General features: G+C 44.8%; 1 protein-coding gene across 1 annotated transcript; it reads right to left on the reverse strand.

The window, feature by feature from the left end:
- Positions 1–27,131, reverse strand: LOC119265225 (polyhomeotic-like protein 3). The gene is given in 19 exon segments (XM_037545139.1): positions 1–1,625; positions 2,261–2,519; positions 3,154–3,292; positions 3,861–3,975; positions 4,210–4,366; positions 8,666–8,889; positions 10,345–10,419; positions 10,422–10,485; positions 11,028–11,456; positions 13,110–13,321; positions 18,858–19,026; positions 20,019–20,099; positions 20,905–21,048; positions 21,532–21,603; positions 23,092–23,244; positions 23,511–23,679; positions 26,143–26,335; positions 26,551–26,614; positions 26,822–27,131. Coding segments are annotated over 16 exon segments (2,574 nt in total). The 5' UTR covers positions 23,637–23,679; positions 26,143–26,335; positions 26,551–26,614; positions 26,822–27,131; the 3' UTR covers positions 1–1,470.
- Positions 27,132–27,936: the final 805 nt, after the last annotated feature.

Raw genomic sequence — 27,936 nt, forward strand, 5'->3', positions numbered from 1 at the left:
TTTACCAATAAAAATCTTTTATTTTTGAAGCAAGGAAATGATGGTAAACGTGTCTGTAACCACCAGTGCAGCGACACCAGCGGTGCCTCACACAGACATGCTACTGCGTCCGGCTCGGGTTCCTTTAACCTCAGTCACTGGACTTAAACGGTCGGTCTATTAACGCTATTAACACGGAACATCAACTCAGACGTCACCGGCGATCACAAACGAAATGTTTATATTATTTATATACAAGCCTCACCTGGTGTCTGTGCAGAACCCGCAGGACCGAACAGACTGCGCTTATTCATGTATTTAAAATCAGAATCGCACTTTTTTTTGTGGATATCGTTCTAGAAGGTTCCACCCTCAGGAGACGCAGTGAGGCCAACCGAGTCTCCGTCCTCAGTTTGAGAGTCTGGACTTACATTCACACCACAGCTTTGAAGCCGCAGTTCAGCCGCACATCACGTTTACACAGCGTCGCCTCCTGTAACTTCAAATGTAGTCGAAAGGCCAAGATGCGTTTGGGGTCTTAACACGTTTCTTAGTTCTAGCACTGAAGCTAAGAGGCTAATGTAGACCGGTAAGACTAGACCAGGGCCGGGCGCTGTGACGATACATGTCGTCATGGTGATAAACGATGATAAATCCAGTCTGCTTCTCTGAACATACTGCTTACTGCCAGTGCCTGCAGACACTGACCAACTGCTTCTCATTATAAAGAGTAAAATTAGTCCCGTTTGACTGAATTTAGTACCAAGTACTGAACCAGATCCAGAGTGTCAGAGATACTGAACCAGATCCAGACTGTCAGAGGTGCTGAACCAGATCCAGACTGTCAGAGATACTGAACCAGATCCAGACGGCCAGAGATACCGAACCAGATCCAGAGTGTCAGAGATACCGAACCAGATCCAGACTGTCAGATATACTGAACCAGATCCAGACTGTCAGAGATGCTGAATCAGATCCAGACTGTCAGAGGTGCTGAACCAGATCCAGACTGTCAGAGATACTGAACCAGATCCAAACTGTCAGAGATACTGAACCAGATCCAAACTGTCAGAGATACTGAACCAGATCCAGACTGTCAGAGGTGCTGAACCAGATCCAGACTGTCAGAGGTGCTGAACCAGATCCAGACTGTCAGAGATGCTGAACCAGATCCAGACTGTCAGAGGTGCTGAACTTCAAACAGTCTGAGGCCTGTATGTAATGATTTATGTGTGCAGTTAGCGCCATGCTACTTGCTAACACAAGCAGATATTTCCTTGTTAAACTTCAGGCCCCACATGCATCTTGACGGTTGGACTACGTTTGGAATAAGGTGTAAAACAGGTTGTATAAATGTGATTAAAACCAAGTCGTTAGTTATTACTTGTCCATCAGTCCTGTTCAGCACAATGACTGGTCAGAGGAAGCCCAGCTCAGTGCTCAGGACGCCCCCTGCTGGCTCCTCTGGCCTGCTGAGGGAAGCTGCCGTGTTTAAGGCTGTTTGAGGGAGTTAATATGAGCGCAGATTTTCAGCGCTGGTCCGAGTTTGATGTTCATGGCGCTCATCAGATGCTCCTCGGTCAGCAGCAGCAGGGCCTGGCCATCGATCTCCTGCGAACGGAACTCAGCCACCATGTCCAGACATCCTGCAGGAGGTAAAAGAACTAATCGACAACGTGGTTTAAGGGTGGATGATTTTGTGGATGAGTGGATGAGATTAGCCCATCTAAGTGCTAATAAGGCCAACTGTATATACTCATTAGCCACTTTATTAGAAACACCCACCTTGTGCTTCCACTCACTGGCCACTTTATTAGAAACACCCACCTTGTGCTTCCACTCATTAGCCACTTTATTAGAAACACCCACCTTGTGCTTCCACTCACTGGCCACTTTATTAGAAACACCCACCTTGTGCTTCCACTCACTGGCCACTTTATTAGAAACACCCACCTTGTGCTTCCACTCACTGGCCACTTTATTAGAAACACCCACCTTGTGCTTCCACTCACTGGCCACTTTATTAGAAACACCCACCTTGTGCTTCCACTCACTGGCCACTTTATTAGAAACACCCACCTTGTGCTTCCACTCACTGGCCACTTTATTAGAAACACCCACCTTGTGCTTCCACTCACTGGCCACTTTATTAGAAACACCCACCTTGTGCTTCCTCTAACTGGCCTATGGGCATCATGATGACTCTAGAGCGCTATGTACAAATAGAGAAGGAGCCTGGGTGGCGCCCTCCTGTGGAGTGATTAACTGTGCCTGTAGTTACCTGGTAAGGAGCTGATGTAGGAGCAGACCTGATCCACGCTCCACAGTGCTGGAGAGCAGTCCAGCAGGCCGGTGGAGCTGCTGCAGTCCTCCCTCTCTCTCCCCTCCTGCTCTCGCTCTCTCTCCCTCTCTCTCTCCGCCTGCAGACGCAGCCTGGTGGTCATGGGGCCTGGAGGGTCTTCACACTCACAGTCATCCTCTCCGGCTCGGGAGGAGACAAACGCCTGCTGAGCGCCGTCTGGTCTGTAGGAGCCCTGCAGCTGAAACATCACGGACACTGATGACCACCAGTGATCCAGGATTACAGGACGGCTCTCTCCTTAACTGACATCACTGAAACACTTCAACTATGAAACGAGGCTCCGTGTCGCAGGGCTGGACGATCTGAGCGAATAAATCTAATCGCAATATCGATGTATTTTGTTCCTCGTCGTTCAGTGTAACGTGGCATTACTGTATGCGCTTTCTCTAATTCACAGTTATAAGTCTGACTCTTATTTTAAAGAAGGCAAAGTGCTTATTCTGGTGTGACACACAGTGACCCCAAACAGTGGACGCTGGACAAGCGCGTTTTTCTCTCACACTGATCTGCTAAACACGCCGTGACCTAAACTATAGAAATGCTGATTTACAGTGGATAAAATACCCAAATACCTTTGGGGCTGTAACTGCAATGAAAAACTACATGAAATTTTACTACGACGTAAATAAAGCATAGTTTGACTGTTTAATGTAATGTTTTATATATCAATATATTTTTCATATGAAATGAAATTAACTAAGTATATTTATTAGAAGAATGTACTGTATATGAAAGAAAGAAGAAGTGAGATATATATATATATATATATATATGAAAGAATATTTCTGAAAATAGCGAACACCAGCTACCACCTGTCTGAAGAAGTGTTCTCGGTGGGTGCGGCTGATGCGGCTTGGTGGTCTCCCCCTGCGCCCCATTGGCCTGTTGGGCCAGCGGGTCATCCTGTGGGCTCTCAGCACAGCGAGGCGCTTTGTAGAGCTGACGTTAAAGCTGGACAGACAGAGGAAGAAAGGACATCAGCTAGATTCAGCTTTCACAGTCTTTCCATAGCAGATACTGAATAATTCACAGTAGATACTGAATAATTCACAGTAGATACTGAATAATTCATAGCAGATACTGAATAATTCACAGTAGATACTGAATCATTCACAGTAGATACTGAATAATTCATAGCAGATACTGAATAATTCACAGTAGATACTGAATAATTCACAGTAGATACTGAATAATTCATATTGCTGTTGCCGGAACAAAACTCCAGAATGGGAATTTTACAGGAGAAGGAAAAACATACTTTACTTTGAAAAATATGTCAAAAACTGAAAAATGACAAAACTGGAGATACGAGGTTCTGCTCCGACAGCAACGATATGCTCCTAAAACAGGTTCCACGAAGGCTTTGGCGCAATAAAAGAACGCCTTTGCTTCTCTAAAGAACCGGGTCTGATAAAGAGAGCTGCGCATGTGAAGAACCTTTCAGAACTCTGTGATTCAGATTAGCTCTGCTTTCCTCTCTGGGCTGTGAGTCAGTGATGGTGTGGTGGGCTGGTTATACCTTCTGATGCAGGTGGTGGAGCAGAAGCGTTTGGAGCGCAGGAAGGTCCGCATGGACCCCCTCTTCCCACAGAACTCGCACTGCAGCAGATCTAACGGACTGACCGCTGACCTCTCTGAGAACACAGCACACACACCCCCCCTCAGAACCCACAGCCTGAGCACCCCTCTGACCATCACTCTCATCTGTCTCAAAACAACTGCACGGCTAAATCTTCACACACTGGCCTCAAACCACGTGGAGCTGAGTAATCTCTAATGGACTAAGTGCTAAAGGGTAAAGTACTGCTTTAATGTCCACCTCTGTGGTCAAGCTAGCTGCCTAAATGTAGCTGCTGTGAATATCTGACCATCTTCAGCAGGTGTGTTGTCCATGTCCGAGTCTGAGGAGTTCTCGGGCTCCTCGGTGTCCGGCAGGAAGTCGAGGTGTTCCGCTCCATTCTCCGGCAGCTTTCGGTCCTCGGGCAGTTGGACCTGCTGCTGCTTCTCCGCAGCGGTTTGGCCCACCTGTGGAAGAAAGCGCACCTGTCACAGCGCACCTGACCAAGCGCACGGACACTGCAGGTGCAGGTAGGGAATGTGGGAACTCAAGGATGGGAGAAAACCTTCAAAAGGGAACTGTTTTTTCTGATAAACAATGTTCTGTTCCTAAATCTCTCATCAGCTGCAAAGACTGAGTTAGCTGTTCTCGGGGAGCAGAGTTAGCTGTTCTCGGGGAGCAGAGTTAGCTGTTCTCGGGGAGCAGAGTTAGCTGTTCTCGGGGAGCAGAGTTAGCTGTTCTCGGGGAGCAGAGTTAGCTGTTCTCGGGGAGCAGAGTTAGCTGTTCTCGGGGAGCAGAGTTAGCTGTTCTCGGAGAGCAGAGTTAGCTGTTCTCAGGGAGCAGAGTTAGCTGTTCTCGGGGAGCAGAGTTAGCTGTTCTCAGGGAGCAGAGTTAGCTGTTCTCGGGGATCAGAGTTAGCTGTTCTCGGGGAGCAGAGTTAGCTGTTCTCAGGGACCGGAGTTAGCTGTTCTCAGGGACCGGAGTTAGCTGTTCTCAGAGAGCAGAGTTAGCTGTTCTCGGAGAGCAGAGTTAGCTGTTCTCAGGGACCGGAGTTAGCTGTTCTCAGGGAGCAGAGTTAGCTGTTCTCGGGGAGCAGAGTTAGTTGTTCTCGGGGAGCAGAGTTAGCTGTTCTCAGGGAGCAGAGTTAGCTGTTCTCGGGGAGCAGAGTTAGCTGTTCTCGGAGAGCAGAGTTAGCTGTTCTCGGAGAGCAGAGTTAGCTGTTCTCGGAGAGCAGAGTTAGCTGTTCTCGGGGAGCAGAGTTAGCTGTTCTCGGGGAGCAGAGTTAGCTGTTCTCGGGGAGCAGAGTTAGCTGTTCTCGGGGAGCAGAGTTAGCTGTTCTCGGGGACCGGAGTTAGCTGTTCTCAGGGACCGGAGTTAGCTGTTCTCAGGGAGCAGAGTTAGCTGTTCTCGGGGAGCAGAGTTAGCTGTTCTCGGGGAGCAGAGTTAGCTGTTCTCGGGGAGCAGAGTTAGCTGTTCTCGGGGAGCAGAGTTAGCTGTTCTCGGAGAGCAGAGTTAGCTGTTCTCGGGGAGCAGAGTTAGCTGTTCTCAGGGAGCAGAGTTAGCTGTTCTCAGGGAGCAGAGTTAGCTGTTCTCAGGGAGCAGAGTTAGCTGTTCTCGGGGAGCAGAGTTAGCTGTTCTCGGGGAGCAGAGTTAGCTGTTCTCGGGGAGCAGAGTTAGCTGTTCTCAGGGACCGGAGTTAGCTGTTCTCAGGGACCGGAGTTAGCTGTTCTCAGGGAGCAGAGTTAGCTGTTCTCGGGGAGCAGAGTTAGCTGTTCTCGGGGAGCAGAGTTAGCTGTTCTCGGAGAGCAGAGTTAGCTGTTCTCGGAGAGCAGAGTTAGCTGTTCTCGGAGAGCAGAGTTAGCTGTTCTCAGGGAGCAGAGTTAGCTGTTCTCAGGGAGCAGAGTTAGCTGTTCTCGGGGAGCAGAGTTAGCTGTTCTCGGGGAGCAGAGTTAGCTGTTCTCGGGGAGCAGAGTTAGCTGTTCTCGGAGAGCAGAGTTAGCTGTTCTCAGGGAGCAGAGTTAGCTGTTCTCAGGGAGCAGAGTTAGCTGTTCTCAGGGAGCAGAGTTAGCTGTTCTCAGGGAGCAGAGTTAGCTGTTCTCGGGGAGCAGAGTTAGCTGTTCTCGGGGAGCAGAGTTAGCTGTTCTCGGGGAGCAGAGTTAGCTGTTCTCAGGGACCGGAGTTAGCTGTTCTCAGGGACCGGAGTTAGCTGTTCTCAGGGAGCAGAGTTAGCTGTTCTCGGGGAGCAGAGTTAGCTGTTCTCGGGGAGCAGAGTTAGCTGTTCTCAGGGAGCAGAGTTAGCTGTTCTCGGGGAGCAGAGTTAGCTGTTCTCGGAGAGCAGAGTTAGCTGTTCTCGGAGAGCAGAGTTAGCTGTTCTCAGGGAGCAGAGTTAGCTGTTCTCGGGGAGCAGAGTTAGCTGTTCTCAGGGAGCAGAGTTAGCTGTTCTCAGGGAGCAGAGTTAGCTGTTCTCAGGGAGCAGAGTTAGCTGTTCTCGGGGAGCAGAGTTAGCTGTTCTCGGGGAGCAGAGTTAGCTGTTCTCGGGGAGCAGAGTTAGCTGTTCTCGGGGAGCAGAGTTAGCTGTTCTCGGGGAGCAGAGTTAGCTGTTCTCGGAGAGCAGAGTTAGCTGTTCTCAGGGAGCAGAGTTAGCTGTTCTCGGGGAGCAGAGTTAGCTGTTCTCGGGGAGCAGAGTTAGCTGTTCTCGGAGAGCAGAGTTAGCTGTTCTCAGGGAGCAGAGTTAGCTGTTCTCGGGGAGCAGAGTTAGCTGTTCTCGGGGAGCAGAGTTAGCTGTTCTCAGAGAGCAGAGTTAGCTGTTCTCGGGGAGCAGAGTTAGCTGTTCTCGGAGAGCAGAGTTAGCTGTTCTCGGGGAGCAGAGTTAGCTGTTCTCGGGGAGCAGAGTTAGCTGTTCTCGGGGAGCAGAGTTAGCTGTTCTCGGGGAGCAGAGTTAGCTGTTCTCGGGGAGCAGAGTTAGCTGTTCTCGGGGAGCAGAGTTAGCTGTTCTCAGGGAGCAGAGTTAGCTGTTCTCGGGGAGCAGAGTTAGCTGTTCTCAGGGAGCAGAGTTAGCTGTTCTCAGGGAGCAGAGTTAGCTGTTCTCGGGAGCAGAGTTAGCTGTTCTCGGGGAGCAGAGTTAGCTGTTCTCGGAGAGCAGAGTTAGCTGTTCTCGGAGAGCAGAGTTAGCTGTTCTCAGGGAGCAGAGTTAGCTGTTCTCAGGGAGCAGAGTTAGCTGTTCTCAGGGAGCAGAGTTAGCTGTTCTCGGGGAGCAGAGTTAGCTGTTCTCGGGGAGCAGAGTTAGCTGTTCTCAGGGACCGGAGTTAGCTGTTCTCAGGGACCGGAGTTAGCTGTTCTCAGGGAGCAGAGTTAGCTGTTCTCAGGGAGCAGAGTTAGCTGTTCTCAGGGAGCAGAGTTAGCTGTTCTCAGGGAGCAGAGTTAGCTGTTCTCAGGGAGCAGAGTTAGCTGTTCTCAGGAGCAGAGTTAGCTGTTCTCGGAGAGCAGAGTTAGCTGTTCTCAGAGAGCAGAGTTAGCTGTTCTCAGAGAGCAGAGTTAGCTGTTCTCAGAGAGCAGAGTTAGCTGTTCTCGGGGAGCAGAGTTAGCTGTTCTCGGGGAGCAGAGTTAGCTGTTCTCGGGGAGCAGAGTTAGCTGTTCTCAGAGAGCAGAGTTAGCTGTTCTCAGAGAGCAGAGTTAGCTGTTCTCGGGGAGCAGAGTTAGCTGTTCTCGGGGAGCAGAGTTAGCTGTTCTCGGGGAGCAGAGTTAGCTGTTCTCGGGGAGCAGAGTTAGCTGTTCTCGGAGAGCAGAGTTAGCTGTTCTCGGGGAGCAGAGTTAGCTGTTCTCAGGGAGCAGAGTTAGCTGTTCTCAGGGAGCAGAGTTAGCTGTTCTCGGGGAGCAGAGTTAGCTGTTCTCGGAGAGCAGAGTTAGCTGTTCTCAGAGAGCAGAGTTAGCTGTTCTCGGGGAGCGGAGTTAGCTGTTCTCGGGGAGCAGAGTTAGTTGTTCTCGGGGAGCAGAGTTAGCTGTTCTCAGAGAGCAGAGTTAGCTGTTCTCGGGGAGCAGAGTTAGCTGTTCTCGGGGAGCAGAGTTAGCTGTTCTCGGGGAGCAGAGTTAGCTGTTCTCGGGGAGCAGAGTTAGCTGTTCTCAGAGAGCAGAGTTAGCTGTTCTCAGAGAGCAGAGTTAGCTGTTCTCAGAGAGCAGAGTTAGCTGTTCTCAGAGAGCAGAGTTAGCTGTTCTCAGAGAGCAGAGTTAGCTGTTCTCGGGGAGCAGAGTTAGCTGTTCTCGGGGAGCAGAGTTAGCTGTTCTCGGGAGCAGAGTTAGCTGTTCTCAGGGAGCAGAGTTAGCTGTTCTCGGGGAGCAGAGTTAGCTGTTCTCGGGGAGCAGAGTTAGCTGTTCTCAGGGAGCAGAGTTAGCTGTTCTCAGGGAGCAGAGTTAGCTGTTCTCGGGGAGCAGAGTTAGCTGTTCTCGGGGAGCAGAGTTAGCTGTTCTCGGGGAGCAGAGTTAGCTGTTCTCAGGGAGCAGAGTTAGCTGTTCTCAGGGAGCAGAGTTAGCTGTTATCAGGGAGCAGAGTTAGCTGTTCTCGGAGAGCAGAGTTAGCTAACATCAGCTATTTCCAGTTAAAAGTCTTAGCAGTACTTATTTTCGGTTAGCTTGATTAGCCAGTGTTAGCTTTTTAGCACTGAAAATAGCTAACGCTAACATTCTCTCTGTCTCTCGCTCTCTCTCTCTCTCTCAGAGGGAAAGGACTGCTAGCACTCCAGACTAGCTATGGTGCCTCCTGGTGGACATACCGGGAATGGCGCCAGCCCCTCTGTGATGACGAAGCCCTCTATGAGGTGTGTGAGGATGTGTGGTCTAACGCCGGCCTGCGGGGGCCGCTGGCTGGCTGAGGTGGGGCTGCTCCTGGAACTTCTTACCGCGGGCCAGAGGGAGGGAGGAGGGGGGGTGGACACTGCATCTTCTGCTGACCGGATCACGGATCTGCTGGACTGTAAACAGGACGACTCCAACGGGCCTGTTAATGACAGGAGAGGTCAGCCGAGAGTTTAAGGATGGACATAATATTCATATGATCCACACAGTCGCTCTGACAGACTGTAATACACTACAGGAAGCGTAGGGGGCGATACGGCTTCTACTGTTTCATTTAAAAAGCTCTATAATGTTCATATGATCCACACAGTCGCTCTGACAGACTGTAATACACTACAGGAAGCGTAGGGGGCGATACGGCTTCTACTGTTTCATTTAAAAAGCTCTATAATGTTCATATGATCCACACAGTCGCTCTGACAGACTGTAATACACTACAGGAAGCGTAGGGGGCGATACGGCTTCTACTGTTTCATTTAAAAAGCTCTATAATGTTCATATGATCCACACAGTCGCTCTGACAGACTGTAATACACTACAGGAAGCGTAGGGGGCGATACGGCTTCTACTGTTTCATTTAAAAAGCTCTATAATGTTCATATGATCCACACAGTCGCTCTGACAGACTGTAATACACTACAGGAAGCGTAGGGGGCGATACGGCTTCTACTGTTTCATTTAAAAAGCTCTATAATGTTCATATGATCCACACAGTCACTCTGACAGACTGTAATACACTACAGGAAGCGTAGGGGGCGATACGGCTTCTACTGTTTCATTTAAAAAGCTCTATAATGATCATATGATCCACACAGTCGCTCTGACAGACTGTAATACACTACAGGAAGCGTAGGGGGCGATACGGCTTCTGCTGTTTCATTTAAAAAGCTCTATAATGTTCATATGATCCACACAGTCGCTCTGACAGACTGTAATACACTACAGGAAGCGTAGGGGGCGATACGGCTTCTACTGTTTCATTTAAAAAGCTCTATAATGTTCATATGATCCACACAGTCACTCTGACAGACTGTAATACACTACAGGAAGCGTAGGGGGCGATACGGCTTCTACTGTTTCATTTAAAAAGCTCTATAATGTTCATATGATCCACACAGTCACTCTGACAGACTGTAATACACTACAGGAAGCGTAGGGGGCGATACGGCTTCTACTGTTTCATTTAAAAAGCTCTATAACGTTCATATGATCCACACAGTCGCTCTGACAGACTGTAATACACTACAGGAAGCGTAGGGGGCGATACGGCTTCTACTGTTTCATTTAAAAAGCTCTATAATGTTCATATGATCCACACAGTCACTCTGACAGACTGTAATACACTACAGGAAGCGTAGGGGGCGATACGGCTTCTACTGTTTCATTTAAAAAGCTCTATAATGTTCATATGATCCACACAGTCGCTCTGACAGACTGTAATACACTACAGGAAGCGTAGGGGGCGATACGGCTTCTACTGTTTCATTTAAAAAGCTCTATAATGTTCATATGATCCACACAGTCGCTCTGACAGACTGTAATACACTACAGGAAGCGTAGGGGGCGATATGGTTTGTCTCTGTTCTATGAGAGGCACCTGTACGTGGTTCCGGCTGTGTAGTGTCTCTGCAGGAGTTCTGTGGGTTCTTTGTGGGGGTCAGTGCTGGAGGGTGGGGGTCCTGCTCCTGTCTGGACATTTCTCTCCCTCTCTCCCCATTTCCACTCCAGCTCCATCCTCCTAAACATTAAGAAAATCAAAATTTCCCCTTTTATCCGAAATGCAGTTGAGCTGAAGCTCTCGGTCTAATGTACACACAAAAATGATGGTTCTTCAAAGGTTCTTTAGTAAAGGGAACAAAGAAGGTCCTTCAGACTTCAGTTTCAGAATGAATGTATATTTGAAAAAACAATGAAGCTGGCAAGATAAAATAATAAGAATATTGTGTCTGTGCTGTTGTTGTTCAAACACAGGTACGTTTATAAATCCCTTTTTGTTTATTATTTGCATTTTACTCGCTGTCCTGATGTTTTTGGAGCTGTGTTTGTATCTTTGTTGCTGTGCTTGTGAGTGAATGGCTACAGTCGCTGAAACGAGAGGAACATTAGACACAAGATTTATCATCTCTATGATAAATCCCTCAGAATCCCTAAGCGCCAGTTCAGTGTGGTGATGACCAGCCGAAGTGGGATTACTTAATGTTCCCCACTCTGCGCCCCCTTCAGGCCTGAATTTTGTCTCTTATTGAACCTCTTTAAGAAAGAAAAAGAGTTCAGACTCACTGATGTTTTGTCCGCATTTGTGTTGGGCTGCACCTTCAGGTCCACGGCAGTGGTCTGTGGAGGTGGAAGGTTCTGGAAGGGCAGCTGGGCCAGAGCCTCGGCCACGGGCAGCTCATCCTCCGACAGCAGCATGTGGTCAGACCGGACGGCCAGCGCATGGATGGAGCGAAGGGACAATCTCTGTACAGAAGCTGAAGAAGGGGTGGCAGGCAGCCTGGGCAATGCCAGGGTCAGTGGGGGTGGAGGAGGGGGACAACTGAGGGGCTGAGCCTGGCAGAGGGGGTCCACCACTGGAGCCAGGTGAAGTGGAGGAGGGTCTGGAAGAACTGGACTGGCTGATGGAACTGTAGAAGTGGATGCCACTACAGCGTGCTGCTGTGCTGAGCTCTGACTGGCCGGTTGGTCTGAGGAGGCGGGGCATGAAACTACCTTTTTTCATAAAAACAAGGAAAGTCAACAGACATTCAGGAATTGTTCTATATTTTGTTATCGTTTTATTTTGAAATGTTCAACTGTATCCAAACACCTGTTTTTCCAACATTTCGTCTGAAATAAAGGATATTCAAAGAGAGCTCTATCACTCCAGCTCATCCCAAAGGAGTTTAGTGAAGTTTTATTACTCCAACTCATCCCGAACCTCTCCATCACTCCATCACTCTGACTCATGCCAAATGTATTCCATGGAGCTTCCTCACTCTGACTCATCCCAAACATATTCCATGGAGCTTCATCACTCCAAATCATCCCAAATGTATTCCATGGAGCTCCATCACTCAGACTCATCCCAAACATATTCCATGGAGCTTCACCATTCCAACTCTTGCCAAAGGTGTTCAATGGAGTTTCACCACTCCAACTCATCCCAAATATATTCCAAGGAGCTTCACCACTGCAGCACACCCAAAAAGTGTTCAATGCAGCTTCATATCTTCAGCTCTTCCCAACCTACTCAGTGAAACTTCATTGCTCCCAACTCATCCCAAAATTCTTGAGTGGAGCTTCATCACTCCAACTTGTCTAAAAGCTGTTTATGGTGAGCTTGATCACTCAAGACATACCAATCAAGGTCAGTGGAGTTTCATCATTCCAACTCATCCCAAAGTTGTTCAATTGAGCTTCATCAATCCAGCTCATCCCAAAGCTGTTCAACTGAGTTTTATCATTCCAAAGTATCCCAGAGTTGTTCAATGGAGCTTCATCAATCCAACATGTCTCAAAGTTTTTAGTGGAGCTTGATCACTCCAACTCATCCCGAAGGTGTTTATTGGAGCTTCATCACACCATCTTATCCCAAAAGTTTTTAGTGGAGCTTGATCACTCAAACTCATCCCCAAGGTGTTTAGTCATTCAAAAGACATTGGGTGGAACTTTGTTTTTTCAACTCATCCCAAACTAGTCCAATGAAACTTTATCACTCCAACCCATCTCAGATGCTTTCATTAGATTCCACTCCAACATATTCAAATAGTGGGGCTCTCTAGCTGACGTTCCACCATGTACACAGTGATCTTAAACTTGTATGCAGCTTCTGCAGAGCATTTAATTCTGCTGCCAGTGCTTTTCTTCTGTACGTGCACAACTGAACGTCTGTGTCTGCAGTGGGTGTCCACTAATCCACTAATTAGTGGCAGTGGTCAAATCTCAATCTGTAGATTGAGTTCTTTGAACTTCAAGACCAGCTCTTCTCTGTTCTGGAGCCAAAGTGGTAGAACGAACTTCCACAGTCTGTCCGAACAGTGACTATCTCAGGGTCTTCAAACTGAAGAGCTTCTCTTTTTACATCAATTAAGTGAGTTAAGATCACTGAGTTAAGTACTTACGCTGTGTCTCACTCTGTATCTTTCTAGCTCTCAGCTCTGGCTTTTGTTTTCTGGCAGTGTTTGAGCTGAAGGGCAGTTTGTCTGTTCTAGCTAGTACACTTTTCTCCGAGTGGACAGAAAAGCACCTTTGTAAGTCGCTCTGGATAACAGCATCTGCTAAACCTTGTAAAAGTAATATGTGAGTATTTTTAATCCTATAACATATATAATCTTACATTGCATTGCCAATTAAAACGATTCTGATTTTGGTTCTTATTTTCACCTCACAGTGCTGTGATAGGACGGTGGCGGGGGTGGGCGTGGTCCCGGTCAGCAGGGACAGTGGAGGATGGCTGCTGTCCTGATCTGTAACCCGGAGAGCAATGGGCTGAACCTGCCTTTGAGCCACACTACTCTGCAGGATGAACTGTGGGGGCACCCCCTTCAGGCTGGTGGGACAGTGCAGCTGGTGCCGCATCAGAGCCGGAGATAATGCTGCAGGGATAGAGAGGGAGGGAGGGGGAGGGAGGGAGAGGGAGGGAGGGAGGATCCATGCTTTAGAATCACTGGTCAAGAAAAGACACATGACAATTTTATTACAATATATTTTTCCACATTATTCAATGCTGATGATAAATGCTCCAACAGACTAAAATATGAGATATTAATCCATAAATTATTTCAAACTCTCCTATACACTAGAATAGGAGATATTAGTCCATCAACAACCTCAATAAACACTCCTATACACTAGAATAGGAGATTTTAGTCCATAATAACCTCAATAAACACTCCTATACACTAGAATAGGAGATATTAGTCCATAATAACCTCAATAAACACTCCTATACACTAGAATAGGAGATATTAGTCCATAATAACCTCAATAAACACTCCTATACACTAGAATAGGAGATATTAGTCCATAATAACCTCAATAAACACTCCTATACACAAGAATAGGAGATATTAGTCCATAATAACCTCAATAAACACTGCTATACACTAGAATAGGAGATATTAGTCCATAATAACCTCAATAAACACTCCTATACACTAGAATAGGACATATTAGTCCATAATAACCTCAATAAACACTCCTATACACAAGAATAGGAGATATTAGTCCATAATAACCTCAATAAACACTGCTATGCACTAGAATAGGAGATATCAGTCCATAATACCCTCAATAAACACTCCTATATACTAGAATAGGAGATATTAGTCCATAATAACCTCAATAAACACTCCTATACACTAGAATAGGAGATATTAGTCCATAATAACCTCAATAAACACTCCTATACACTAGAATAGGAGATATTAGTCCATAAACACCCTCAATAAACACTCCTATACACTAGAATAGGAGATATTAGTCCATAATAACCTCAATAAACACTCCTATACACTAGAATAGGAGATATTAGTCCATAATAACCTCAATAAACACTCCTATACACTAGAATAGGAGATATTAGTCCATAATAACCTCAATAAACACTCCTATACACTAGAATAGGAGATATTAGTCCATCAACAACACCAATAAACACTCCTATACACTAGAATAGGAGATATTAGTCCATAATAACCTCAATAAACACTCCTGTACACTAGAATAGGAGATATTAGTCCATAATAACCTCAATAAACACTCCTATACACTAGAATAGGAGATATTAGTCCATCAACAACCTCAATAAACACTCCTATACACTAGAATAGGAGATATTAGTCCATAATAACCTCAATAAACACTCCTATACACTAGAATAGGAGATATTAGTCCATAAACAACCTCAATAAACACTCCTATACACTAGAATAGGAGATATTAGTCCATAATAACCTCAATAAACACTCCTATACACTAGAATAGGAGATTTTAGTCCATAATAACCTCAATAAACACTCCTATACACTAGAATAGGAGATATTAGTCCATCAACAACCTCAATAAACACTCCTATACACTAGAATAGGAGATATTAGTCCATAATAACCTCAATAAACACTCCTATACACTAGAATAGGAGATATTAGTCCATAATAACCTCAATAAACACTCCTATACACTAGAATAGGAGATATTAGTCCATAATAACCTCAATAAACACTCCTATACACTAGAATAGGAGATATTAGTCCATAATAACCTCAATAAACACTCCTATACACTAGAATAGGAGATATTAGTCCATAATAACCTCAATAAACACTGCTATACACTAGAATAGGAGATATTAGTCCATCAACAACACCAATAAACACTCCTATACACTAGAATAGGAGATATTAGTCCATAATAACCTCAATAAACACTCCTGTACACTAGAATAGGAGATATTAGTCCATAATAACCTCAATAAACACTCCTATACACTAGAATAGGAGATATTAGTCCATCAACAACCTCAATAAACACTCCTATACACTAGAATAGGAGATATTAGTCCATAATAACCTCAATAAACACTCCTATACACTAGAATAGGAGATATTAGTCCATCAACAACCTCAATAAACACTCCTATACACTAGAATAGGAGATATTAGTCCATAATAACCTCAATAAACACTCCTATACACTAGAATAGGAGATTTTAGTCCATAATAACCTCAATAAACACTCCTATACACTAGAATAGGAGATATTAGTCCATAAACAACCTCAATAAACACTCCTATACACTAGAATAGGAGATATTAGTCCATAATAACCTCAATAAACACTCCTATACACTAGAATAGGAGATATTAGTCCATAATAACCTCAATAAACACTCCTATACACTAGAATAGGAGATATTAGTCCATAATAACCTCAATAAACACTCCTATACACTAGAATAGGAGATATTAGTCCATAATAACCTCAATAAACACTCCTATACACTAGAATAGGAGATATTAGTCCATAATAACCTCAATAAACACTGCTATACACTAGAATAGGAGATATTAGTCCATAATAACCTCAATAAACACTCCTATACACTAGAATAGGACATATTAGTCCATAATAACCTCAATAAACACTCCTATACACAAGAATAGGAGATATTAGTCCATAATAACCTCAATAAACACTGCTATGCACTAGAATAGGAGATATCAGTCCATAATACCCTCAATAAACACTCCTATATACTAGAATAGGAGATATTAGTCCATAATAACCTCAATAAACACTCCTATACACTAGAATAGGAGATATTAGTCCATAATAACCTCAATAAACACTCCTATACACTAGAATAGGAGATATTAGTCCATAAACACCCTCAATAAACACTCCTATACACTAGAATAGGAGATATTAGTCCATAATAACCTCAATAAACACTCCTATACACTAGAATAGGAGATATTAGTCCATAATAACCTCAATAAACACTCCTATACACTAGAATAGGAGATATTAGTCCATAATAACCTCAATAAACACTCCTATACACTAGAATAGGAGATATTAGTCCATCAACAACACCAATAAACACTCCTATACACTAGAATAGGAGATATTAGTCCATAATAACCTCAATAAACACTCCTGTACACTAGAATAGGAGATATTAGTCCATAATAACCTCAATAAACACTCCTATACACTAGAATAGGAGATATTAGTCCATAATAACCTCAATAAACACTCCTATACACTAGAATAGGAGATATTAGTCCATAAACACCCTCAATAAACACTCCTATACACTAGAATAGGAGATATTAGTCCATAATAACCTCAATAAACACTCCTATACACTAGAATAGGAGATATTAGTCCATAATAACCTCAATAAACACTCCTATACACTAGAATAGGAGATATTAGTCCATGATAACCTCAATAAACACTCCTATACACTAGAATAGGAGATATTAGTCCATAATAACCTCAATAAACACTCCTATACACTAGAATAGGAGATATTAGTCCATAATAACCTCAATAAACACTGCTATACACTAGAATAGGAGATATTAGTCCATAATAACCTCAATAAACACTCCTATACACTAGAATAGGACATATTAGTCCATAATAACCTCAATAAACACTCCTATACACAAGAATAGGAGATATTAGTCCATAATAACCTCAATAAACACTGCTATGCACTAGAATAGGAGATATCAGTCCATAATACCCTCAATAAACACTCCTATATACTAGAATAGGAGATATTAGTCCATAATAACCTCAATAAACACTCCTATACACTAGAATAGGAGATATTAGTCCATAATAACCTCAATAAACACTCCTATACACTAGAATAGGAGATATTAGTCCATAAACACCCTCAATAAACACTCCTATACACTAGAATAGGAGATATTAGTCCATAATAACCTCAATAAACACTCCTATACACTAGAATAGGAGATATTAGTCCATAAACACCCTCAATAAACACTCCTATACACTAGAATAGGAGATATTAGTCCATAATAACCTCAATAAACACTCCTATACACTAGAATAGGAGATATTAGTCCATAATAACCTCAATAGACACTCCTATACACTAGAATAGGAGATATTAGTCCATCAACAACACCAATAAACACTCCTATACACTAGAATAGGAGATATTAGTCCATCAACAACCTCAATAAACACTCCTATACACTAGAATAGGAGATATTAGTCCATAATAACCTCAATAAACACTCCTATACACTAGAATAGGAGATATTAGTCCATAATAACCTCAATAAACACTCCTATACACTAGAATAGGAGATATTAGTCCATAAACACCCTCAATAAACACTCCTATACACTAGAATAGGAGATATTAGTCCATAATAACCTCAATAACACTCCTATACACTAGAATAGGAGATATTAGTCCATAAACACCCTCAATAAACACTCCTATACACTAGAATAGGAGATATTAGTCCATAATAACCTCAATAAACACTCCTATACACTAGAATAGGAGATATTAGTCCATAATAACCTCAATAAACACTCCTATACACTAGAATAGGAGATATTAGTCCATAATAACCTCAATAACCACTCCTATACACTAGAATAGGAGATATTAGTCCATCAACAACCTCAATAAACACTCCTATACACTAGAATAGGAGATATTAGTCCATAATAACCTCAATAAGCACTCCTATACACTAGAATAGGAGATATTAGTCCATAATAACCTCAATAAACACTCCTATACACTAGAATAGGAGATATTAGTCCATAATAACTTCAATAAACACTCCTATACACTAGAATAGGAGATATTAGTCCATAATAACCTCAATAAGCACTCCTATACACTAGAATAGGAGATATTAGTCCATAATAACCTCAATAAACACTCCTATACACTAGAATAGGAGATATTAGTCCATAATAACCTCAATAAACACTCATATACACTAGGAGATATTAGTCCATAATAACCTCAATAAACACTCCTATACACTAGAATAGAAGATATTAGTCCATAATAACCTCAATAAACACTCCTATACACTAGAATAGGAGATATTAGTCCATCAACAACCTCAATAAACACTCATATACACTAGGAGATATTAGTCCATAATAACCTCAATAAACACTCCTATACACTAGAATAGGAGATATCAGTCCATAATAACCTCAATAAACACTGCTATGCACTAGAATAGGAGATATTAGTCCATCAACAACACCAATAAACACTCCTATACACTAGAATAGGAGATATTAGTCCATAATAACCTCAATAAACACTCCTATACACTAGAATGGGAGATATTAGTCCATCAACAACCTCAATAAACACTCATATACACTAGAATAGGAGATATTAGTCCATAATAACCTCAATAAACACTCCTATACACTAGAATAGGAGATATTAGTCCATCATTCTTGTACACTACGACATTAGTAAAACCTAAAGATTAAAAGCTTTTGTTTCGGACTAAATTAATTTCAGCATTTAAAGTATGTGTCATATATTATATTTAGGTTTGGGCTGAAGATGAAAATGAGTCATCAAACAGGACTCACTTCTGGAAGTTTCTGCCAGGGCCTGGGACAGCTGTGTGGACTTTAGGGGACAGATGGACATCCTGGGAAGGGGGGTGACCAGTGTCTGACCCTGGGAGGCCTTCAGCTGGACGCTCTGGGCAGCACTGAGGGCTCCAGGAAGATGCGTCCGCAGAGCCAAGCTAGGAACCTTCAGGAGAAACACACCATCACAACTAACAGCATAACAGCTGAGGATCAGCACGCTCGTTTACACCAGCCACCTGCAGCGCTCACTTCGGGTAGATGAACAACTTTTAACTGCCGACAGTTTATCTTTATCTTTAATATATTTCAGTTAAGTCATCCTTGAATTGATGCCGCTTAAAGATCTTTAACTTGCTTAAATTAAACAACTTTAATTCTCTTTAATACAGCATTTAATTGATGACTTTCAGTGGACTAAATCATACAGCCTTTAACTGTAAACTATGCAACCATTTATGTTAATTATGCTGTGTTAATTGGTCTTAATTAATCACTCCTTAATTAATGGAAACTAAGGTATCATTTATATTAATTATGCAATGTTTAATTGGTCTCAGTTTTTTAACCTTTAATTAAACTAAGCTAACATTCATGCTAATTGTGCAATGTTAAATTGGTCTTCATTAATCAACCTTTAATTGATGTAAACGAAACTACCATTTATGCTAATTATACAATGTTTGATTGGTCTAAATTAATCAACCTTTAATTGATGTAAACTAAGCTATAATTTATGCTAATTACACAATGCTTGATTGGTCTAAATTAATCAACCTTTAATTGATGTAAACTAAGCTATAATTTATGCTAATTACACAATGCTTGATTGGTCTAAATTAATCAACCTTTGATTGATGTAAACTAAACTACCATTTATGCTAATTACACAATGTTTGATTGGTCTAAATTAATCAACCTTTAATGTAAACTAAGCTACCATTTATGTTAATTATACAATGTTTATATGGTTTCCATTAATCAAGCTTTAACCGATGTCAAGAAGCTGCTGACAAATTAGCATAGCTGTGCCAATTAAGCATTTTCAATGAATATCAATTACATAGCCTTCAGCTGATTCACAGCCACCTACTGAATATGTGAGCTCTCAGTCGTTAGTGTCGGAGCCGTGACCCCTCAGGAGGTCAGCAGTCTCACCTGTGTGGACGCGGGCTGGGAGGAGGCCGAGCTCAGAGCAGGCAGATCAGCAGCTACAGACGCAGCAGGAGTCAGAATCAGCTGATACAGAGAGACAGAGGAACAGAGGAGGAGTCGACAGTCTCAGCACTAAAGGCTTAAAAGGGGAATTCCACTGAAACCGAGTCAGAGCTGTTCACAGTGGTGGTGATGGGAACCAGACGTCCCTCTAAAAGCTCCTCACAGTGGTGGTGATGGGAACCAGACGTCCCTCTAAAAGCTCCTCACAGAAAGTTCCTACATGAGCTGGTTCTGAATTCACTGCCTGATGACTGAGACGCTGTTTTATGAGAGTTTAGAGAACTTCAACTCCATTCATGGTGGAGGGAGACATGCAGGGCGCTGTGCGGCAAAATAGTCCCCAAAGAAAACTCATTATTCCAGATTTTCCACTGTTTTCCATCATCAGCATTCCATATAAGCTCAGAAGACTCGGGTGGTTGCTATGGTGTTGCTATGGCATCCCACATAGTTGCTAAGGTGTTGCTAGGCCATTGCTATGGTGTCCCATGTGGCTGCTAAGGTATCGTTAGGCCGCTGTTATGGTATCCCGTATGGTGGCTAAGGTGTTAACAGGCCGTTGCTATGGTATCCCTAGTGGTTGCTAAGGTGTTGCTAGGCTGTTGCTATGGTATCCCACATTGTTTGCTAAGATGTTGCTAAGCTGTTGCTATGGTATCTTACATAGTTTGCTACGGTGTTGCTAGGCTATCGCTATGGTGTCGCATGTGGTGGCTAAGGCGTTACTAGGCCGTAGCTATGTTATTCCAAGTAGTTGCTATTATTTATGAGAGCCGGGGGGGGGGGTGGTCAGTGTGAAGAGCTGCACTTCATGCTGATTTCTCACCATCTGAGTGCGAAGGTACATCTGAGCCTGACTACAGGGGGCGGAGCCATTCCCGAGCAGAACGGCCTGCTGGGATATTGCTCCTGCAGACCCGGAGATGCTGGGGGACTGCAGCTGAGTGACCACAGAGCCGGGTGGCGTGATCTAGAACAGTCGACAGAGCAGAACCATGACAAATCCTACATTTACATTACTGCTTGAGCCTTTTTTCGGATCGATATTTGAGCAAGCATGAAACTCCAGCGTACAGTTTTCTCTGATAAGATCGACTTTTGCTAATGTAGTTTTGCACTGGAGCGCTAAGAGCCCAAAAATTAGGATGGAAACGAACAAAAAACAGCAAAATTCAAAGGTCTTCCAGGTGGTTGCTAGTTTTGTCCTTTTTTACAGATAACAGTGACTACAGTAATGCAGCCTCAGGCATGCAGTTAGCATCAAGCTAATTAGTGGGGTATAGGCTTCCATTACATGTTAGCTATTTTAGCCTTGCAACTCCAGAGCTAACATGTCTGGACTTTCACACCTTTTCCCTTTCAGTAAGTTTTGTTCTCCAGTTATCAGTCTTTTTCTAACCATACTGGAAGGCTGATGGACGTTGTGAGCATATGATTGGCTAACAGCACTTACTGCTGTCTGAGCTGCACTCCCATTGGCCGATGGAGGAGGGGAAGTGGCCTTTCTGCTGTTAGACTGGGAAACCTACAGGCACAGAGAAAAATGAACCAACTTCAGATATTAGCAAACAAAAGGTTTTCGATGAAGCTCCTCGGTTTAATAAAACACCTTAAAGATTTAAACCACGTCGAGTTGCCTTGACCTACAGCTACTAGACAACAGCATGCGCTGAGTAATGTTTGTTAATTTGAGCTCAAGACTCAGAATTGCATCCTAGAGACTCAAGACTCAGACTCGCTCCCTAGAGACTCAAGACTCAGACTCGCTCCCTAGAGAATTAGATTCATATCATAGACTTGAGACTTGCATCAAATTCATACCTCAGACACTCGAGACTCAACTCTGACTTGCACTCCAGAAACTCTTAACGTAAGTCCGACTTGAGATTCAACTTGCACTCACACAGCAGAGATTAGAGACTTGACTCAGACTCTCACCCCAGAGACTCGAGGCTCAGACTCTCACCCCAGAGACTCGAGGCTCAGACTCTCACCCCAGAGACTCGAGGCTCAGACTCTCACCCCAGAGACTCGAGGCTCAGACTCTCACCCAAGAGACTTGAGATTTGACCAAGACTCACACACCACAGACTCAAGACTCAACTCAGACGTGCACACCAGAGACTCGAGACTCAACTCGGACTCGCACACCAGAGACTCGAGACTCAACTCGGACTCGCACACCAGAGACTCGAGACTCAACTCGGACTCGCACACCAGAGACTCAAGACTCTACTCAGACTCGCACACCAGAGACTCGAGACTTTACTCGGACTCGCACACCAGAGGCTCGAGCCTCAACTCGGACTCACACACCAGAGACTCAAGACTCGACTCGGACTCACACACCAGAGACTCAAGACTCAACTCGGACTCGCACACCAGAGACTCGAGACTTTACTCGGACTCACACACCAGAGACTCAAGACTCGACTCGGACTCGCACACCAGAGACTCGAGACTCAACTCGGACTCGCACACCAGAGACTCGAGACTTTACTCGGACTCACACACCAGAGACTCAAGACTCGACTCGGACTCGCACACCAGAGGCTTAAGACTCGACTCGGACTCACACACCAGAGACTCAAGACTCGACTCGGACTCGCACACCAGAGACTCGAGACTCAACTCGGACTCGCACACCAGAGACTCGAGACTTTACTCGGACTCACACACCAGAGACTCAAGACTCGACTCGGACTCTCACACCAGAGACTTAAGACTCGACTCGGACTCACACACCAGAGACTCAAGACTCGACTCGGACTCACACACCAGAGACTCAAGACTCGACTCGGACTCACACACCAGAGACTCAAGACTCGACTCGGACTCACACACCAGAGACTCAAGACTCAACTCGGACTCACACACCAGAGACTAAAGACTCGACTCGGACTCACACCGACATCTGTCTACTGTCAACCCTGTTTCAGTCTGGATGTAGTTGCCTGCCGTTCACACCCCGATGCCCACATGTGGACGTCATCCTGATACACCGCTGACTCACCTGCTGTGTGGATGCTGTGCTGTATGTAGTGGGGCTGGTTGTCTGTTGGTGTTGATGGAGGGTCTGCAGCATTATGTGATGTTGCTGTGCTGCGTACATCTGCTGCAGGTACTGAGCCACACCTGCGGGTCTGTGCACAGCCTGCTGGATCACCTACAACACAGGCACAGTTTAGGAGAGTCTCAGAGGAGCTTTTGGGATGAGCGGTGATGATTTAGGCCTGCAGTTAGAGTCAGGCTAGTTACTGCGGCACGCGCGTCCGATCCTCACAGCCCTGCGGTACAGACACGTCTGATTGACTACGTTTGGGTTAAGAAGGGAAACGGTTTTTGTTTTTTCCGTCAAACTAACGCTTTAATTAACTCTGCGTTCGGAGTCCTGCTGCCTGCAGTCAGACCTGCGCTCAGAGTGCGGGTTACCTGGACGGTCTGCCGGTCTGTGTGGTTGGTCTGTGTGCGCTGAGTGATGGGTGTGGATGTGCTGGACACTGTGGTGGTCAGGACTGTGCAGCTGGAGGCCACTACTTCAATGCTCTCTCCCTCCATGACTGATTATCCAGGTCACCAGGGTAGGTGGGGTCAGGGGTCACTGAGTAGGAGGCAGAACAAGCAAGATCATCACATATTTAATTTACATGAAACTGTTTAGGAGCTAAATTAAACGATTATTCAGCAGAAAAGCAGCACAGCTCCAGACTAAACCTAAACCTGAACAGCTCCAGACTAAACCTAAACCTGAACAGCTCCAGACTGAACTCCACAACACCAGAGTAAACTCAAACCTGCACAGCTCCAGACTAAACCTAAACCTGAACAGCTCCAGACTAAACCTAAACCTGAACAGCTCCAGACTGAACTCCACAACACCAGAGTAAACCCAAACCTGCACAGCTACAGACTAAACCTGCACAGCTCCAGACTAAACCTGCACAGCTACAGACTAAACCTGCACAGCTCCAGACTAAACCTAAACCTGAACAGCTCCAGACTAAACCTGCACAGCTACAGACTAAACCTAAACCTGAACAGCTCCAGACTAAACCTAAACCTGAACAGCTCCAGACTAAACCTGCACAGCTCCAGACTAAACCTGCACAGCTCCAGACTAAACTCCACAACACCAGAGTAAACTCAAACCTGCACAGCTCCAGACTAAACCTAAACCTGAACAGCTCCAGACTAAACCTGCACAGCTCCAGACTAAACCTAAACCTGAACAGCTCCAGACTAAACCTAAACCTGCACAGCTCCAGACTAAACTCCACAACACCAGAGTAAACTCAAACCTGCACAGCTCCAGACTAAACCTAAACCTGAACAGCTCCAGACTAAACCTGCACAGCTCCAGACTAAACCTAAACCTGAACAGCTCCAGACTAAACCTAAACCTGAACAGCTCCAGACTAAACCTGCACAGCTCCAGACTAAACCTAAACCTGAACAGCTCCAGACTAAACCTGCACAGCTCCAGACTAAACTCCACAACACCAGACTAAACCTAAACCTGAACAGCTCCAGACTAAACTCCACAACACCAGACTAAACCTAACCTGAACAGCTCCAGACTAAACTCCACAACACCAGACTAAACCTAAACCTGAACAGCTCCAGACTAAACTCCACAACACCAGACTAAACCTAAACCTGCACAGCTCCAGACTAAACTCCACAACACCAGACTAAACCTAAACCTGCACAGCTCCAGACTAAACCTGCACAGCTCCAGACTAAACTCCACAACACCAGAGTAAACTCAAACCTGCACAGCTCCAGACTAAACCTGCACAGCTACACACTAAACCTAAACCTGCACAGCTACAGACTGAACTCCACAACACCAGAGTAAACTCAAACCTGCACAGCTCCAGACTAAACCTGCACAGCTACACACTAAACCTAAACCTGCACAGCTCCAGACTAAACTCCACAACACCAGAGTAAACTCAAACCTGCACAGCTCCAGACTAAACCTGCACAGCTACACACTAAACCTAAACCTGCACAGCTACAGACTGAACTCCACAACACCAGAGTAAACTCAAACCTGCACAGCTCCAGACTAAACCTAAACCTGCACAGCTCCAGACTAAACCTGCACAGCCACAGCTACAGACTAAACCTGAACAGCTCCAGTCTAAACCTAAATCTGCACAGCTCCAGACGAAACCTACACAGCTCCAGTCCAAATCTAAACCTGCACAGCTCCAGACTAAACCTATACCTGCACAGCTCCAGACTTAGCCTATACCTGCACAACTCCAGACTAAACCTAAACCTGCACAGCTCCAGACTAAACCTGCACAGCTACAGCTACAGACTAAACCTGCACAGCTACAGCTACAGACTAAACCTAAACCTGAACAGCTCCAGACTAAACCTAAACCTGCACAGCTCCAGACTAAACCTGCACAGCTACAGCTACAGACTAAACCTAAACCTGAACAGCTCCAGACTAAACCTAAACCTGCACTGCTCCAGACTAAACCTGCACAGCTACAGCTACAGACTAAACCTAAACCTGAACAGCTCCAGACTAAACCTAAACCTGCACTGCTCCAGACTAAACCTGCACAGCTACAGCTACAGACTAAACCTAAACCTGAACAGCTACAGACTAAACCTAAACCTGCACTGCTCCAGACTAAACCTGCACAGCTACAGCTACAGACTAAACCTAAACCTGAACAGCTACAGACTAAACCTAAACCTGCACTGCTCCAGACTAAACCTGACACAGTGAATGTGGATGTGTCACTCATGGTGCGCATCACGTTTAAATTCCAGCCCTAAACTGCAGTTCCAGACTAAACCTGAACACACATTCAGTCTAAAGCTGAACCTGCTCAGCGGCTGTGTTCCAGTGTGCTGCAGAGCCTGCTGGTGAAACGCCCCCTTCCTGCAGCACAGAGCCCCCCCCCCCTCCTTCCCTCTCCATCGTTTAGACCAAAGCTTCCTCCGTCCTTAACTTCCCTTTAAAGTCAGTCCCCTGAGCCTAATCCTCCCGCGCGCCGCTTTCTCCAGGTGCCATGAGCTGAAGGTGCATCCCTCTTACCTGTCTGCCCTCCGCTATGGCGAGACGCCACTCTCTCCACCCGTATTCCGGGAGACCCCGCCTCCTGCGCAGTGATTGGATAGAAGCCTCGGCTCTCGCTCGTTGAACGTTTCCAGTAGAGTCCGCCAGAGGGCGCTGGTGAGAGAGTTCAAAATGAATGGGTCTCTATGGAGCTCCTGCACAGCGTTGTTACCTGTAAGGTATTAAAGAACAAAAAGGGCCCAATAAAAACAAACTTTACTCAGTTTAAAGAAAGAAGTCTCTGAACTTTGAGCAGTACTTTTGACTGGTCAGCACTATTACAGCATCTAAATTAAAGTTGAAGCTGCAGCCTTGCGCAAAAGCTTTTACAGACATTTCCATGAAAGTTTAGGTTTAATGGTTCATATCAAGATTTTCTGTTCATACCCGATCCAGTGACCGCGGCCGGTATCGGACCGATACCAACACTGAGTACCGTATCAGCACCACCCTAGAGACAAGAACACATACAGGAGTACTGGGGTACAGATATTCAGTACAGCTAAAAGAACTGAGCAGTAAATATAACTAACAATAATAATAATAATAATAATAATAATCTATATTTATTACATGAAAATACAAAAAAACAAAGTATAAGTAAACTGAATAAAAGTAAAAGTAACGTTCCAGGAAAAATAAGAGAAACAATAAAAACCTCTTAAAAAGGCGGTTCTTCAAATGTTCTTTAGAAAAGAAACTTCGAGCCATGAACACTCAAAGAACCCTCTGCGTGATGAGGTGGTTCTGCATGGTGAAAGGTTTTTTCAGGCTGATGAAGAACGTGTTGAATATGGTTCTATGCAGCACCGTGTTAGGCTTGTAACCCTTTTTGGTTCCATGCAGAATCCAGCTCCATTCACCCCCGTTCATTTTCATGTCTCTCTCTGGCGACCCCTGCCGGCCCTCTGACGCACTGCAGTAAGTCGGGCAGCAGGGCGAACCAGAGCGCAGGAGCCAATCAGAGACGGGGCCTGACGGAATACGGGTGGGGTCTGATGGTCTAAAATGGAGAGAAACACAAAACGCTGAAAAGAGATGTGAGTCAGCAGCGCCCCCTGCTGAGCGGGAGGAAGAGGTACATCAGACTGAAAAACCAGTAAATCAGGAGTGACGTGTCCAAACTACACTTTTAAGGGTTCTTTAGCAAAGGCAATGGTTCTGTTTAGCTATATAGAACCATTTCGCACGGCATGGTGAAATGCTTCTTCAGACTGAAGGAGAACGTGGTGTTTATGGTTCTATACGGCACCAAAAAGGGTTCTGCTGTTGACAGTGTCAAGCTTGTGCCCCTTTTTGGTGCTGTACAGAACCACAAACAACACACTCTCCATCAGTCGGAAGAACCATTTCACCATGGAAATGATCCCATATACCCTTGAAGAACACAGTGTTTAAAAACTCCACAGCACTGATCCACTCAGACCAGCACAACACACACTAACACACCACCACCACGTCAGTGTTACTGCAGTGCTGAGAATGACCCACCACCCAAACAGTACCTGCTCTGTGAGGGTCCATGGGGGTCCTGACCACTGAAGAACAGGGTAACAGAGTATCAGAGAAACAGATGGACTACAGTCTGTAACTGTAGAACTACAGAGTGCAGCTATACAGTAAGTGGAGCTGATAGAGTGGACAGTGAGTGTAGAAACGAGGAGGTGGTCAGTATGTGACGCCTGATTGGTGTAAGTGATGCGGCAGATGGGGAAAACTCCAGATGACGGTTTCCTTTACTCAGTTCTTCTCTTACAATGTTTAATAAAACAT

The sequence above is a fragment of the Pygocentrus nattereri genome, chromosome 2 (genome assembly GCF_015220715.1).
Source record: "Pygocentrus nattereri isolate fPygNat1 chromosome 2, fPygNat1.pri, whole genome shotgun sequence".
Lineage (NCBI taxonomy): Eukaryota > Metazoa > Chordata > Actinopteri > Characiformes > Serrasalmidae > Pygocentrus > Pygocentrus nattereri.